The 16894-nt window shown below is 44.4% G+C and overlaps 1 protein-coding gene across 1 annotated transcript in view; it reads right to left on the minus strand.

The window, feature by feature from the left end:
* Positions 1 to 287: 287 nt before the first annotated feature.
* LOC142587571 (uncharacterized) overlaps positions 288 to 16894 on the minus strand; it is a 30337-nt gene continuing 13730 nt past the window's right edge. Inside the window, exons 2-5 of the mRNA XM_075698680.1 lie at positions 15274 to 15410; positions 15129 to 15202; positions 12699 to 12785; positions 288 to 661 (exon numbers count right to left, since the gene is read on the minus strand). Coding sequence (XP_075554795.1) covers positions 501 to 661; positions 12699 to 12785; positions 15129 to 15202; positions 15274 to 15410 — 459 coding nt within the window. The 3' untranslated portion in view covers positions 288 to 500. The remainder of the gene's footprint in view (positions 662 to 12698; positions 12786 to 15128; positions 15203 to 15273; positions 15411 to 16894) is intronic.

A 16894-nucleotide genomic window follows, 5' to 3' on the forward strand; every position in this document is an offset into this window, starting at 1 on the left:
CCTATGCGAAAGCGGTTAGTGTATTCGTTATACATGCCAATAATGAGGTTAGTCAAGGTGGATTCAGAGCTTCTTGTGTTTTGCAGAGTGAGACGCAAGACCGAGCTGTCGAAATGCTTATATCGTTCACAATTCTTGCGAATTGTACTCATAATAACAAACAATACATTGCCCCCTGCTATATGTGCGGTAGGGACAAAAGCTAGTTATCACACAGTGCGCAAATGTAAAGTGATGCTTGTAATATACAAATCAGGAAGCACACGAACCCACACGTAACACGCCCTTCCCGTAGCTTGGACTTATTGGTGCCACTGATCCATTTTTTATTGTACATGATACAGCAGAAAAAACTCATGTAAAATTATTAGTAATGCATTCTGGAAGTCTAATTTATTTTGTTGACGAATCAATAAAAGCCCCTCCAAGCACTATAGCAATATCAATGCCGAGATCTGTGCTTTTTTGAAGTTAAACATGTTGCTATTAGTAGTTGTCACCTAACTGGTACCGTTACGAGGGAAAACTTCCTTCTGGCAGTCGGCTTCATAAGCAAGCCGCCCTGTTGGCCCAATCAGGCTGAATTCCTTTGTACAATTAGCATCAGGGCCCGTTGTAATGGAAGAATTCTTAACTCGGAGATCATAATATGGGTAGATACCTGAAAAAAGAAAGTATAGGATTTAAATACGTATCGATGTTTCAGAATAATGCATATCAAGAGGATTGCAGATTAATTACGGTAGACCTCTTACTCCTCGCAGGTTGAAAATGTGTATTAGAAAATGTGCACAAAAATGCAACAGACGTACGCACTTGAGTTATTGATTTTTTCGCTGTGTGTGTGTCGAAATAAAGAAGACCTCGCGAAAGGTAAAAGGCGAGTGACGGTATTCAATTGCGCCTTCTTAATCCAACTTCTTGCCCTTGAATAGGCCTTGTTACTTATGAAATCTAGTCCCCATAAGATTAAGATAAGCTTGGCTAAAATATTTGGATCTCGAATTAAAAAGAGATACAAGCTACTTTCGATATTTATTGCACCTTTAGGTACTTCCGGCGCTGATGTCATTTTTAGATAAACATTTTTACGCAAAATGCGCGAATCCCTTGAATTGATCGCAATTTTAAGGAGGAGCAAGGGCGACAATGGATATACTGCAAAAAGACAGCAAGTTGGGCCAGTTGGTTAGGATTCATTGTAAGGTTCGTAACAGCGCAGCTGTAGACGCGGACAAAAGGAAGGTCCGTGACGTCGTTACTACCTTCCTTTTGTCCACGTCTTCTGTTGCGCTGTTACGAATCCTACAGCGACAAGAGATGCGGGTAATATATACAGGACTGCGCGTGTTGCCTCAGTGGTACTTAATGAATTTGTTCTGATTTCGATTATTGCCATAATTGCATGGATTGTAGTTCATCCACTTGTTTCAATTGCCACGTTATAGGCCTATTACCATCATTTAAGTGAATTATTATGACCTATGGTCGCACTGGGCGAGTGACGCTCCCGTTATGCGATCACGAGTATTAGCCTTTGTGGTCAGTTATGCAGCCGCGCAAATCCTTGAATTTTTGAAGCGAAAAGCTTCACTACTCTAGTCAACACCGTGCTTCGCGCGAGCCGGCGTATGTCGCAATTGGCTCCGGAAGCGTGTTCAGAGTCGGCGGAGATGGCCACTGCCGCGCGCTATGCGTCATCGTTTGACGTTCGCCGCAAGCGCGTGTTTATCGCGGAGGCCGACTATATAACCGCTTGCCAGAGAATAGGCGTGCGCATTCAACATAGAAGGAGAAGAGAGGGATACTACAGATACAGAGAGCTGTTTTTATGGCTGTAAAGAAATCGCAAGACAATGTGCCCAACAATGATGAATAAAGAAGTTTGATAATCCAGCATAAGTTATGGTATATATAATTCATAAGCAATTTGCCTAATTGCACGAGACACACGTATAGCATAACCATAAGCTAACCAAAGCATATCCATAAGTGAAACCGTAAGCATAACCATAGGCTAAATCATAAAGCATAACCTTTAGCTAAAGCGTAAGCATATCCATAACTTAAACTATAAGAATATCTATAAGTTAAACCGTAAGCATATCGATAGGCTAAATCATAAAGCATAACCATAAGCTAAACCGTAAGCATAACCATAGGCTAAATCACAAAGCATAACCACAAGCTTAACCATAACCATCACCGAACCTTTTCGCTTCGAGATATCCAGGCTTAACCTTAGCTAAGCCCCAGCCAATGTTTTTCGTTTGCGCGCATTCTGAGAGGACGCTATGAATGCGCGTTGCTAAGAAATACGCATGTTCTGTTGGTTTTTGGTTTATAAATATTTCAACACTCACGTGAAGCATGGGGAACAATTCAGTATATTCAGATGGTCCTAGTTATATTATAGATGGACATGCATGGACATTGCAATGAGTCGTTTTTAAAAAGATATTTGCTGATTAAACAATATAATTGTTTAAATTTCTTTATTGATGCAAGCGGCACTCTAGCGTAAAGTTATTCCAAGCTTTCCCATTCCAATTCTGCAATCTGCGCTCGACGATTGGTCAAAAAATTTTCGGGCCAACCCCACATCGCCTGTCTGTCACGGAAAGTCATGAAAACCACAATAGCTCCTCATCTGATACGGCGTGTACATAATGATTATGCATGAATAGACCGAACAAAAGGAAAATAATGATTTCTGATTCGATGCCCTGCGCCATTAGCCCCCTCCTATTGGTTAAAAGTTATCGGGCTGCGTCCACTACGCTTGTCTGTCACGCGACGTCACAAGCGAAAACTCACATGTCAAAATTTCATGTGGGCGTTAAAGATGCATTAACATGCCGAGCAAAACTGAAAAATTATCTGAATTACCAGAGACTTCCCCGTCCCAAAAGAAATATCACACGGCGGCAGACCGATCGCTCAGGCACTGGCTACTCGCACCTGCCGGAGAGCATGGATTTATTTGCACATGATAAAGCCTTTTGCGTGGCAGTATGATGTTATCCAACCCTTTCGGGAAGTATACGACATTGCTGTGCCAACTCTTCATTGCTGAGGATCCGTTTTAGCTACATTCTTAACCTTACATTGGATGCCGCTGCGATTTTCAACCAGCCACAGCAATCAAGCAAGGGGAAGCGGGCCAATCGAAGACGCCTGCACGACGCCCCTCATCAGGTTCTCGATTTTCACTGCTCTGGCTCGGCCCCATCGAACCCCAGGTCACATGAGCAAGTTTCTCCCATCCTGTCAGCCAATTAGATAAGAAAAAAAAAGACCAATCCTTCCCCTAACGGGAAAAGGGGATAAGCGAAGCTTGTCCTACATGCATGCGATATTCGTCACGGTTAAGTAACGCACTGGTAACGGTGCCGGATTGCTTTGGACTCCCGCTCCAATCATCTCGGGATCTTCTCGTTGCTATCGGATTGCCTGAGCTCGGCCGCCTTTAACGGCTGGACCGGCGCACTGACGGCGAGTCCTTTTCCGGGCCAGTTTTCGCTGCCGCTCGTCGAACGTTGCCCGGAAACGCAGAACGCCTGGCCGTCCCATCCGTTTTCCGAGACAACTAAACGCAAAGGAAGCCGGCACAGTGCACGCAACCGCCTTTCCGACGCTTTCTTTCTCCGGCTGAAGCGAAACGGCTCTCACTGGTTGCGCGCGTGGCGTGAGCGCGTGCCTATGCAGCTGGAATCCGTGCTAATGACGCACGCTCGGGTGACGTCGCAGCTGACAGCTCAACAAAACACCCTTTCCCGCAGATGCTCTACTCTGGGACCGACTGGTGCTTTTTTTCCTGACTACTAATTTTGAGCCAAAACAAGCTTCGCTCGCAAAGCGCTCAATCTAGGTAATTTTATTCGTTTTGCAAGCCAACAAAGGTGACATTCTATAAACGAGCAGGGAGTTTGGTTGTGCTGTTCAGACAACGCTGGCGGGTCACCGCCCGATGCTTGCGTCGGCGCTTACGTAAGTTGGACGTCAGATGATTGTAATAAAACAGATTGGAATAGTGGTACGTTTTAGGGCCCCGCTTAGCATAAATCTTAACACCAGCAACATTTTCCAGATAGTGTTTCCCAAAACTTGATAAAATGCGCGTGGAATTTTTCGATTCGATGCAGATAAGGACTCTCGGAGCGATGCAGTGCTAACGCGGCGATTTATCGAATGGCAGCGCAGTAGTCAAGGAACACAGTGTTATACACAACACCTGCACGACATTGCTTTGCAACGGTGAAGGCGACTGGATAGCCTCAAAAGGGACACTTTCATAGTTCGCTGAGACTGCGTAGGGCCATGCAGGGTGATTTGTAGCATGACATGAGGTTTTCGAACAGGCCGATGGAGTGGCATGGAGACCACAGAAAAGTGTCGGTTTATTGCATCAGGGTTTCTGTTGGGACTATTGTTGTGAATCTCATTTTGGGGGATTTTCGAAAGACGTCGCAACCATAGCACGCCACCTGACAATGCTGCTAAAAAATTCAGTTTATTTACATGAGGCTTCTGCAAACTGCAACATTCTGCGTTCTTGCCTTTCATCAGCCTCTTGAATTCATTAGAAATTGTGGTCCATTTTGACGACTACGATACAACGGAAGTCCGCAACGACGCAGCTGCCGTGGTACTGAAGCCGTTTAAATCAACTTCACCGTGGACACATCAGCCGCTTTTTCGCACTTCAAACGAAACTATTCCATTAATGAGTTCGTTTCCTAAGCACATACGTAAATTCACACTAAAAAAATTGTCTTTATTTCTTGGCAGTCATGGTGCCATCGCGCACTTTGCGGATTTCATCCCTGCGAGAGCCAACTTGGCCGACTGGGCCATAAAGCTTTCTGCCTTCAGGATAACCACCTTATCCTTTTGCCACGACGCCAAGGGTGCGATCTTGTACGTGTTCCAAATAGAACGGAGGCGGTCCGTTCCACCGAGCCGCACACGATTGGTCAATTTGAACCGTGGCGAACGCCTTGACGTCAATTGTGGCGTGATATCTGTCGTCTGCTATCGGACGAACGTAAGGGAACGGACAGCCTATTTGGTGACGTAAAGAACGGACCGCCTCCGTTCGATTGTGGAACGCGCACAAGGTCGCACCCCAATTGTCTACGCAGTTTACTACAGACATAAAAGACTGTTTTTTTTAAGCCTGTTCATTATTTGGGTCCTCTACAGCTACATTGGGAAAGTGCTTGCTTTTTACTACACTGTACTAATAAGTGAGCTTGTCTTCGAATTCTGTTCGTTTATTAATGCTGTATTGTTGCTATCATTGTCGCACGTAATGTACACAGAATACTAGGGCATCCTTAATTGAAATGCTTTAACTTCTTCCCTGAGCACGCCCGCCATTGTGAAGCTAATAAACACAACTTGAACTCATTTTATCCGAACTAGACAATGAATTAAACTCTTACGTCATCCTGAACAAGGAAAGCAAGGGCCGTAGTACTCAATCTTCTAATGCCTCTACTCTCAAGCTTTTTTTCAGGATGTCACATTGTACCGTAGAAATGTCCCCCTGATGTATCTGATGTGTTAGTTGTCATTTTCGAGCCCACAATATAAGCAGTCATGCACAACTCTATGATGCCCTGGCGGCAGGCCACCACGGCGTGCCACACAAGTCGGACCACGCTGATTCATTTGGATTGGCATATACCATTTTTCGCGTCATTACGTCGTCAAATGTTAACTGTGCCATAGCTTGAATAGACGTCCATCTATCCTAGATGTCTTCTTTATTCTCTTGATACCATACGTGTTCTTTCACTATTCTAATTCTCAACTCACTCGCCCCTTTCCTTCTGTATACTTTCGTGAAGTTTGTTTCTATCGCTGTGATTACCAAATACGCCCAACGGCAAGCTACCACTCAAGCTTTCTTGGCCACCTGAGCAACTGATGTGACAGGCTTTCTCCAATAGGGTGTTGATGTTCAACATGACAATTCTCAAGTACTTTTCGCGGAGTTAGCTCAATGCTTTCTCTCCAATACCTTCGCTGGCACTACTCACTCGTGCTAGACACAGCACAAACACGCAACGACCTTAATGAAGCATCACTTACATGCTAGCTCACATGCTGTCAATGTACATTTCCGCTGATCACCGGGATAAGAACGTGGCCCTGTCTTTGGCGATATCCGACGACCTCGCTCTACAACACCGCTTGTTATTCATCGCTCTTCTTCTCGACAAGGAAATACTCTACTTCAGAATGTAGTTTCCGCTTTAGATGCGACCTCATAGAAGACTAGATGGTCGTGGTGATCTGCCCTGACTGATCACACAAGCGAACTCACTCGTACATACTTATCCGCTTAACAGCAGGACTTAACATTTTTATGTGGCAGTACCGCGTCAATAACCTGATCATCACTACAACCAGTTGTACTTGTCAGTTGACCTAGTTGCGCCCTGAATCTACGTTCCTTTTGTGAGCCTGAGGCCTTACGTACGTGACCCATGCATTGAACCTGTACAGTACCTAACATCCCTTTGTTTTTGTCGCTTAGCACCTCTCAATCTCCGACAACTGCACTTTTAGATATCGCAAAAAAAGATAGGCATCCGACTTTGAAGCGTACAACCGAATACGCATTACAGAGCCCAGTAACGGGTCTGTTATTTGTTTTTTGTTTTGTATTTTTATCGGTGTTAATCGCTCGTGTGTAACTTAGAGATTTCCGGATGTTTTAGTTATGCGTCGTTCTTCCAGGGGTCTCTAACACCGAGAATTAATAATTTTTTCAGTATAGTGAAGCAATAATGTAGAGCTAATACGCAATAGACTTGCAAGGGATTACAAAAATCTTTCAATATGATATATTACAATGTGATATGAAACAATAAAGTTAGCGGCCGACAAGAGGCTGATTTTAGCATGCCAATTATAATGATAGAACTAATGGCTTATAACAACCATCATTTTGCTCAACTTTGTTGTCTGAATTCCAACATGCACCAAATGCACAAACTGTCAATGCGCTCTGTCCCAACTTCCTCGCCAGGTTTTCCTACGTAATGTTGGCGATGTTACACTTGTTCGCCGATTCATTCTTTACTAGAGCAGAAACTGTGCAAAACATGGCAGACACGGAATCTATATTGCAAGCTGTGTCGTGCAGCGAGTCTCGTTGGGCCTCCTGCCTGATTGCATTGGTCTTTATCAATCCTTTTTCATTTTTTCCTATGCCGTAAGGCAGCCCTTTTCGCTATAGAAGAAAAGTGCGAACTGCATTGAAAGATTCGAAAGAAGCAATTTTTTTTTACTTGCGCTTTAGGCGACGTCATTGGCAGTGAAAAATCATTCATATTACATCGAAAGCAGACGACAATAAGAAAAAAAGAAGCGAAAGCCACGTTATATTTCCGTTATAAATCCAAATAAACGGCGTGGCGCGTTCTGAGGCCAGAAACCTCGAAATATATCACCGCTTATACTCGCCTAAATGTGGTAATATAATATTGCGATTTAAGGAAGACCTCCACTTGCGTGGATGCCGTTCCAGATCTATCTGCAGTACATAGGAAATATTCAGTGCAGTTTTTCACATGTCCACAACCAGGTGACAACACTCACGAAACATGAAGTAATGGTGGCACCTTTTAGTTAACCGTCGACGAATGGGAAGTGTATTCAGACTTTATGCAAGATATCTCATATCTTTCACGTCAGTCGGTAGGTAAACAGCGGTGAATGTTCAGTAAGCACTCACATCACGCAAGCTTAGTTTGTATGGAAAGACCGTTCATCATTTGAACAAGGGAGCAAGTGCGATTAGCGTAGCCTCGCACCGATACCGCTCTCGAAGCCTGCGGCAATCAGTCGACGGAGGAGTATTTTTTTTTCGACGCCAGCAACACACATCCGCGAACTGATATACTTCTTAGAGTGGTTTAACTTGATCTTTCATAGCGATACCGCAAACGCAGGGAGCGCTGAGCGTATACCGCGGAACCTACGCTGCAGGCGCGTGCTCTTTTTCATTTAATATGGCTACCGGCGACCTCAATCGCACCCCTAGGCGGCGGCGGCGGCGGCTGCTGGGACTGCCACTGAAGATGTTTCAGTATATAACCTTCTTGCATAGAAATGACAGAAGGGTTGCTAATAGATTGTGTTGGCTTGGATATGTTTGGAACGAGCTCAACGATTGCGCCCTTTCATCTAAATCGTTCCGATGTTTGAGTTCATGTACTATAAACTCTGTCTTGAAGGGACACGCACCTTAACGTCCCGCAAAGGTGCTTACGTAGCGCTTATGTAAGACTGGGAACTCTATTCCCTAACTTGTGCAGTAAACCCATGTTCATAGTATTCCCGCAATAGCTAGAGTCACGAGTATGGCAACTGTAACCGAAAGGGTCAGGTATGGTCGTAAGTTGTCGCGACAGCGCTGTTGTAATCCACAGAGCCTGGCACTGGGGAATACGGGACGAGGTATGGCCGATGAATAAGTAATTGCGAATATTGCTATTCAGGATACGTTTATTGCCAAGAACAGCGGGTGCTTGAAGGACGCATGCTGGGCGGTGACTCGAATCATTTGCTCGCCACGTCACACATCTACACTGGAATTCAGCCGGTTTCACCAACTCTCGTTTATATTCATCATCATCACCATCATAATCATCATTATCATCATCATCATCATCATCAACAACAACAACAATAACAACAACAACAACAACAACAACAACAACCTGTTTTATGTCCACTGCAGGACGAAAGTCTCTCCCTGCGATCCCCAATTACTCCTGTCCTGCGACAGCCGATTCCGACTAGCGCCCGCGAATTTCCTAATTTCATCGCGCCACCCTGTCTTCTGCGGTCATCGACTGCGTTCCCTTCTCTTGATACCCATTCTGTAACCCTAATGGTGCAACAGTTATCTAACCGGCGCATTACATTACCTGCCCAGCTCCATTTATTTTCTCCTAATGTCAATTGGAATATCGGCTATACCCGTTTGCTCTCTGATTAAAACCGCTCTCTTTCTGTCTCTTAACGTCATGTCTAGCAATCTTCCTTCCATCGCTCTTTTCGCGGTCCTTAACTAGTTCTCAAGCTTCCTTGTCAGTCTCCAACTCTCTGCCCCATATGTCAGCCCTGGTAAATTGCAGTGATTGCGCATCTCCCTTTTCAATGATCCAGTCAGGAGCTGACGATGTCTGCCGTATGCGATCCAACCCACTTTTATTCTTCTATGAATTTCCTTCCCATGATCAGGGTTCTCTGTGATTAATTGACCTAGGTAAACGTACTCCTGCACAGACTCTAGAGGCTGACTGGCGATCTTGAACTCTCGTTCCCTTGCCCGGTTATTAACCATTATCTTTGTCTTCTGCATATTAATCCTCAACCCCACTCTTACACTCTCTCTGTTGAGGTCCTCAAACATTTGTTGTAACTCGTCTGCATTGTTGCTGAATAGAACAATCTCATCGGCAAACCGAAGGTAGCTGAGATATTCGCCGTCGAGCTTTGCTCTTAAGCCTTCCCAGTTAAGTAGCTTGAATAGTTCTTCCAAGCACGAAGTGAATAGCGTTGGAGAGATTGTGTCTGCCTGTCTGACCCCTTTCTTTATAGGTATCTTTCTGCTTTTCTTGTGTAGAACTAGGGTAGCTGTAGCACCTCTGTAGATATTTTCCAAGGTATTTACGTAAGCGTTCTGTACTCCTTAATTACGTAATACCGCTATGACTGCTGGTATCTCTACTGAATGAAATGCCTTTTCGTAATCTATGAGAGCCATATAGAGAGGCTTATTGTACTCTGCGGATGTCTCGATAACCTGATTAATGACATGGATGTGATCCATTGTAGAGTATCGCTTCCTGAAGCCAGCCTGTGCCCTTGGTTGACTTAAGTCCAGTGTATCGCTTATTCTATTGGAGATTATTTTGGTAAATATTTTATATAATACTGGAAGTAAGCTAATGGGCCTATAATTTTTCAAATATTGAACGTCTCCCTTTTTGTGGATTAGTATAATGTTTGCGTTCTTCCAGTTTTCTGGGACCCTTGCAGTCGATAGACACTTCGTATAAAGAGTCCGCACTTTTCCAAGCATTATGCCTCCATCATCTTTGATGGAGGAGAATGCTTGGAAAACTGGCCTCTTGTCCCTAAACTGTGACTTCTCCCGCCACCCGAACTCGAGCTTTTCCTCTTTTTGTCCCCCGCTCCTTTCCCAATCTGCTGAGAAGTGCTGCCACCAATGTTTGCTCCTCCTTTTTCTCAATAAATGTAGTCATTCATGCATTCGTTCCTAATTTGCTGCAGAAAATATTGTGTCTTTATCTACATAGCAGCCCCCTCTCTCATCTGGGCTCTCCCAGCGCAAAACAATGTCGCAGCAGTGTGTTGCAAATGGCTGGGCGTCACATATACAATATTCTAGGAATGGCCAGCAGAGCGACAAGAAATTTTCGGTGGGTGACGAGACAGCATGGAGCACGCTCTCTGCCACTTCCACACTCAGCACTTTGCTCTGTGAGCTGGTATTATCGGCTTCGCCAGCAGGCCACTCTCGGAGAAAGATATGCTGGGAACGTTGCCTAGGCATTAATTGATGCACATTGCCGCAAAAGAACAACTGTACTTCTTGAAAGCGCCGGCACTGTGTGTGATGCCGTGTTCACTCTCGATACCTCTTCATTCTTTTTGTTATGTTTGTTCTTCCTTATCTCTCTTGTGTCTTCTTAATGCGTAGCTATACGATTGCTGAAGTGGAAAAAAAGCGAAGGCATGCGAAGTTTGGCACGCTGGTCACGTGGGAGAGGTAGAGAGAGCATAGAACTGCTCAGAAAAGCGTATATATATATTTATGTATATATAATAAAATAATTGCACGTTAATGAATATGTAACTAACAAACGCTCTACACCAGCAGTTAAGTAGAATATGAAATGTCATTGAAGCCTTATGTGCTCTTGTATACACAATGCGTCACGAAAAATCTCGCTACCAGCGTCGTTGCTGCTGTACACCTGTCCGGTGATACGGTCTCGCGTAGACGGTAATACATTTCCGGACAAGGTAAAACTTGACAGCGATATTTGCGCCATGGCGCAGAGGCTTCTTACTGACGTTCTTAAAATGTGATGGCGACCCGCTAGCTGGTCGGCAAGCGGAGCCGTGACTCCCATCCCTCACAAAAACGACAAGCGAAAACCGCTGATAGCTCAGCGTATAAAGGGCTTTCATTTCAAGCAGCTAAAGTAACCTCAATAATTTGTTTCGGAATGAAAATATTATACACCGAGCAAGAAGGACAAAAGTGTTGAGATACTTACAGACATTTCACCCAAATGAAAAAAAAAAGGTAGGTCGTTGGTTAAGAAATTTCAGCGCAAACATTATTGTGTATGTGCCTCTGCTGCCACACTATGTAACGTTATAATGAGAAATTTACGAATCTATCGCGGCATCTTAGGATTCGAATGGAAAGTGTCCTATCGGATTCAATAACTGCGGCAGCATCTTGTATCTGTATCTCAAATACTTGGTGCCCGTGTATCTTGCATCGTACCATGATACAATTGCACAGTATCTTTCCCGAGCCCTGAAGTCCAGCTGCAAAGCAGAGACGCTAGAGCTTGTGGGCACAACGTTCAGGCCAACAGCGCAGGGCAGGACACTGCTGTCATTATTTTACAGCGGAACGCACGCAATCTAGCGCTACTCTGAAAACCTAACTCTCCATGCGCGGGCACGCATGAATCATCGACCGTGACAGTATGACGGAGACGGCGGCGCGAGGGACGCGAACTCACTTCGAGTGCCCATTTAATTTCTATTGCAATAGACGAAACGGGCTCTGAAGGTTAAAAAAAAAGATATATTGATTCTAAGCGCTCTAAAACTGGTTTAAGCATAGCCTTGGGTGGTGTTTTGCGAGGGCATTTGCTTCACTTTACCGACCGTGTGTAAGTATACAATGCCAAACCGAGTTTCACACATATTCATGGGGCTATACATCGCTCAAACCAAACTCGTGGCACCTAAACATGCGCATCGAATGTATAGCAACGTAGGAACGACTATAGAATTACGGCGAGAACGGTATGAAGGCAACGGCGTCACGACAAGATCATGACAATAGAATGATCATTTTGGCATGACGACGACAGGATAACCACGATGGCCTGAAAACGATGGCGGAACGACGATGGAATGACGAAGACCACGGGACAATGCCGGATCGATGGTGACAGAATGATGTCGGCTGCGTGACGAACGACGAAGTGACGAAGACGTAATGATGGCGGCAAAACAACGAAGACGGAATTTTCACGATGGCCTGACGACAAACGACGGCTGCATGGCCACGACGGCAAAGTGGCAACGGAATGACAATGACACGCGAATCCCGCGGATCGCACCCAAGATGGCCATGTCTTCATGAAGAAATAGCGGTGACGGGAAGCAAGGAGCAATAAAGACGACATTATGGTAACGGAGGCATAATGACGAAGGCATTGCAACGACGCAGTGACTAAGACGCATTGGTGACTAAAGCATGATAACGACGAGGCAGTGACTCGTCGTCGTCGTCAAGGCTTGGCGAAGACGTACAGACGGCGACCGAATAACGGCATTAACAAGAAGACGCCAGAGATATTGAGAACGATAAAAAGGTCGAACACAAGCGAACTCACCGTTATATTCTGGGATAACCATAAAAATTCCGCAGGTGCCATTTTTGTTAACATAAAACAATTGCTCCAGCGTAATAAGTACGACATCTGAAAAAAAACATGGTACAATGACTGGTGAAAGTGGCTTAAGAAGCGCAGCATGCATTTCAAATGTTTTACAGGGCATTTTTACATGACATTCTTTCTGGTGATGAGGTCATTACATGTGACAAATTGACACGTGTGTGAAATATACATAGTATACGTAATAATTTACAGCGTCCTTTTTCGTCCATATGTTTTTTTAATAAAAACGTAATGAGTGAAGTGAACGCAGGGTTTCTTGCACAGGAATTTTTAGGCGACTTGGCATACTTTGCCGTGAAAAGCGTTTGTTTGAGTACTCTAAACACCAAAAATTATTTAATTCACCTCGTTATTGGTGCCTGTGTCTTGTTGTCTAAATGAGAAATTTAAAGCCAGTGAACTTTTAACGTACTCCTACCTTCTTATACATCTTGAAAATTGCACATAATTCGAGACATTCATAATCTAGTTTCAAAGCTCAATTGAGGCAATTTGAGACTGTGCATCCCGCTAGATGGATGGATGGATGGCATGAGCGTCCTCCTTGGAACTTGGAGCTTGGTGGTTTGTGCCACCAAGCTCTCGTTATGTTATTGTTATAAACCTAAACCTGCGTTAAAAAAGGAAAAAAGACCCACGATGAATTCCCACAACCAAAGTTTCTGAACCCCTACTGTGAACTTTGTTTTTGTACGCCTCCGTTGTCTGTCGTTTCCCTAATTTTGTTCCACCAATCTTCCAATCGATTTCCACTAATCTCTACTGCGGACATCATTTACTTTACCCCTGCTCTCGCTGAACCTAAGGAATTCAAGGGCCCCAGTGATTCCTGAATCGACTGCAGGGCAGTGGCCCATTCTAATATTAACATAATAATAAAATCTGCACATTCTAATACAACATGCTCCATTGTTTCCCTAGTTTTACCGCAGCAAGCACATGCTTCTTGTTCCTTCTTATATCTCACTTTATAGGTGCGTGTTCTAAGGCATCCCGATCTCGCTTCGAAAAGTAATGAGCTTCCCTTTGAGTTTTCACAAATTGCTTCTTTCCTGATTTCGTTTTTTTCCCCTCTTAAGTTGTTACTCTTGGCAGGTTTCTCTTCCATGGTCGCAACCCATGAGACAATTTCAGCCTCTCTGACTTTCCGCTTGACGTTCTTTGTCGCTGTGTTGCTCACCCTATCGGCCGCATACATGCTGGTAAGCTTCGTAGTTCATTTCCGCCACTGTGAATCAATGTTTTTCATGTACAGATACTTCAACACTCTCGCAGCGCATTTACTTTCTTCGATATTCCTCAGTCGTTCTCCATAATGAATTTTACTGTGAGCCTTCCTCAGTTCGAAGCTTGTCCGGCCCATATCACCCTGCACAGCTACATTTGTAGTCTTCCCGTGAGCGCCCGATTCGAGGCGTCACACTGACGTTCGGTTGCTATCGAGCCCTGGTTGTACCCCTGATTTGAAGCAAACGACCTCGTTTCCAAAGGTAAGTACTGGAACCATTACACCTTTCCACATATCCATGAGCCTTATTCGGCACTGTGCGTCTCGCTGTGCGCCAGACGGCACCGCCCCCTAATTAGGCCACAGATAAAGTTTCAGTGATAGTATGCCGGGGCAAATCCTGACCCGATACACAGCCGCGCGTGCCTCCCAGGCAAAGCGTGCCCTATCAACACCTGCGGCGACTGGCTGAGACGTTTGATTTCAACGTTGCTCGCGCTTTTCGTCACGGCGTGCAAGTACGGAATCGCGGCCGCTTTTACTGCGCTCCCGCGGCGCTTGGTTTCGATATTGCCTGGATTTGGCGCTGCAATTGCAAGATAAATATCTGAAATTAGGGGCTACTTTCAAGATTAAAAACAAAATTCGGGTGCGTTAAAGTGTGGCTGCATTCAATTTAGTCATTTAAAGAACTGCCTAGAAGACACTAATAACGAGGCAGTTATTAATCATTGTTGATTGGGGTTCTGAAGCTCATGCTGTTAGCTGCAAAGTATGTCAGCCTAGCCTAGAACTTGTCTGAAAAAAATACCACGTTCGCAGTGCCTTTACATTTTTTTAAATAATATGTCTTTATTTTCTAAAGAGCACCCTGTCTCTCTTTCAATATATATATATATATATATATATATATATATATATATATATATATATATATATATATATATCATAAGAAGGCAACAAACCCTGACACCAAGGACAACATAGGGGAAATTACTTGTGCTTAATAAATGAAATAAACAAACGATAAATTAATGCGAATTACAGTGGATGAAAAAAACAGCTTAACGAGGGTGGGAACCGAACCCACAACCTTTGCATTTCGCGTGCGATGCGACATATGAATATAGCGATACCTTTGAAGCCGACGGACATCTCGTCGTTGAATTCTTCACTAAACTTTCCCATCATTTCTTTCGTAATCACAGTCCTACGATTGGGAAAAAAACATAATAAATAAATTTAGGGCAAAATTTGATGTTGTAAATGGAAAGATCGTACTTCTTTTTTCTTCTAAAATGGGACCGGTTGAAAAGAATCAGTTCGTCGGTCAAATTGTACATGACGACCACTTCGCAGAAACGTCTTCTGGCTGCGGTTGTGTTGTATGTCCATATAGGTTCTGTCGTATTCAAAAACTGCAAAGAGTCAAAAGAAACATTCAGATTGATCTCCTGCAATACTTTTTTGTCACTAAGAACAAAATTTGTTTCCCGCTAATTCCTCAGCTATAGGCTTCGCGCCTAGATTCAGATATCCAGAATAAGATTTGTCTATGTTGCGGTGTGTGAACTCTTTTACCGACGAGAACGTGAGACCAGAGGATCGGATGCTTTTTGTGTTTTCTGTGCAAGAATTGAGCACCTGGTTTTGGAACACGTGACACTGTTTCCGTTGCTTTGCATACTTCGCTACTGAAAGAATATCAGCACACCACCACCACCACCACCACCACCACCACCACCACCATCATAATCATCTTGGCTACGCCGACTGCAGGGCAAAGACCTCTCCCATACTTCTCCAATTACCCCGGTCATGTGCTAATTGTGGTCATGTTGTCCCTGCAAACTTCTTAGTCTCATCCGCACATCTAATTTTCTGCCGCCCCCTGCTACGCTTCCCTTCTCTTGGAATCTACTCCGTAACCCTTAATGACTATCGGTTATCTTCTCTCCTCAATATATGTCCTGCCCATGCCCACTTCTTTTTCATGATGTCAACTAAGATGTCATTAACTCGCGTTTGTTCCCTGACCCAACCTGCTATCTTCTTATCCCCATTAACGTTACTCCCATAATTGTCGTTTCCGGAGCTCGTTGCGTCGTCCTCAATTTACGTATAGCCCTTTTCGTAAGCCTCCAGGTTTCTGCGCCGTATGCAAGTACTGGTAAAACACAGCAGTTATACACTTTTCTCTTTAGGGCTAATGGCACCCTGGTGTTCATGATGTGAGAATGCCTGCCAAACGCACCACATCCCATTTTTATTCTTCTGATTATTTCAGTCTCATGATCCGGATCCGCGGTCACTACCTGTGGTAAGTAGATGTATTCCGACGTACTGCGGGGCAATAGTATTGAGGTACGCTTGTATTGCATTGGTTGTGCATCTCTCCATTGAAAGACTCATCTGCAGTTCCTTACTCAAATAGACAAATGATCGCTGCTGTTTTTGTTTGTGAGGGACGAGACGTTGAATTTTTGTAGAGAAGCTGTGGCTTCTTGTTGTAAAATGAAGCACTCGAAAACGTTATGTGCTTCTTGATTTGTTATGCTGGAAAGCGCAGCAAAATTGTTGCACTAAGGGATGCGACGAAGCTAAATGGATTGCCGAAGGAGCCATGTACGAAACTACTGGATATGAATAGTGCCGATGCTCACCAAATAACGGATGCCCAACTAGAGGGTGTCCACGTCTCCAGGAAAGATACGGCTTCATGCGCACAACTTGTACGGTCTGAGGCGCATGTTGAGGGTGTTTCGAACAAGACCGCGTCTCAGCAACGATTTCTTAAGTGACCTCGCTGGGCTCAACCAGCGCCAGCCTGGTTAGCAGGCCTGTGCACTATACCTTATGACATTACGCTACTTGGACCAAAAGATTCCTTGCCAAGCCCGGC

The sequence above is a fragment of the Dermacentor variabilis genome, chromosome 7, assembly GCF_050947875.1.
Source record: "Dermacentor variabilis isolate Ectoservices chromosome 7, ASM5094787v1, whole genome shotgun sequence".
Taxonomy (NCBI): domain Eukaryota; kingdom Metazoa; phylum Arthropoda; class Arachnida; order Ixodida; family Ixodidae; genus Dermacentor; species Dermacentor variabilis.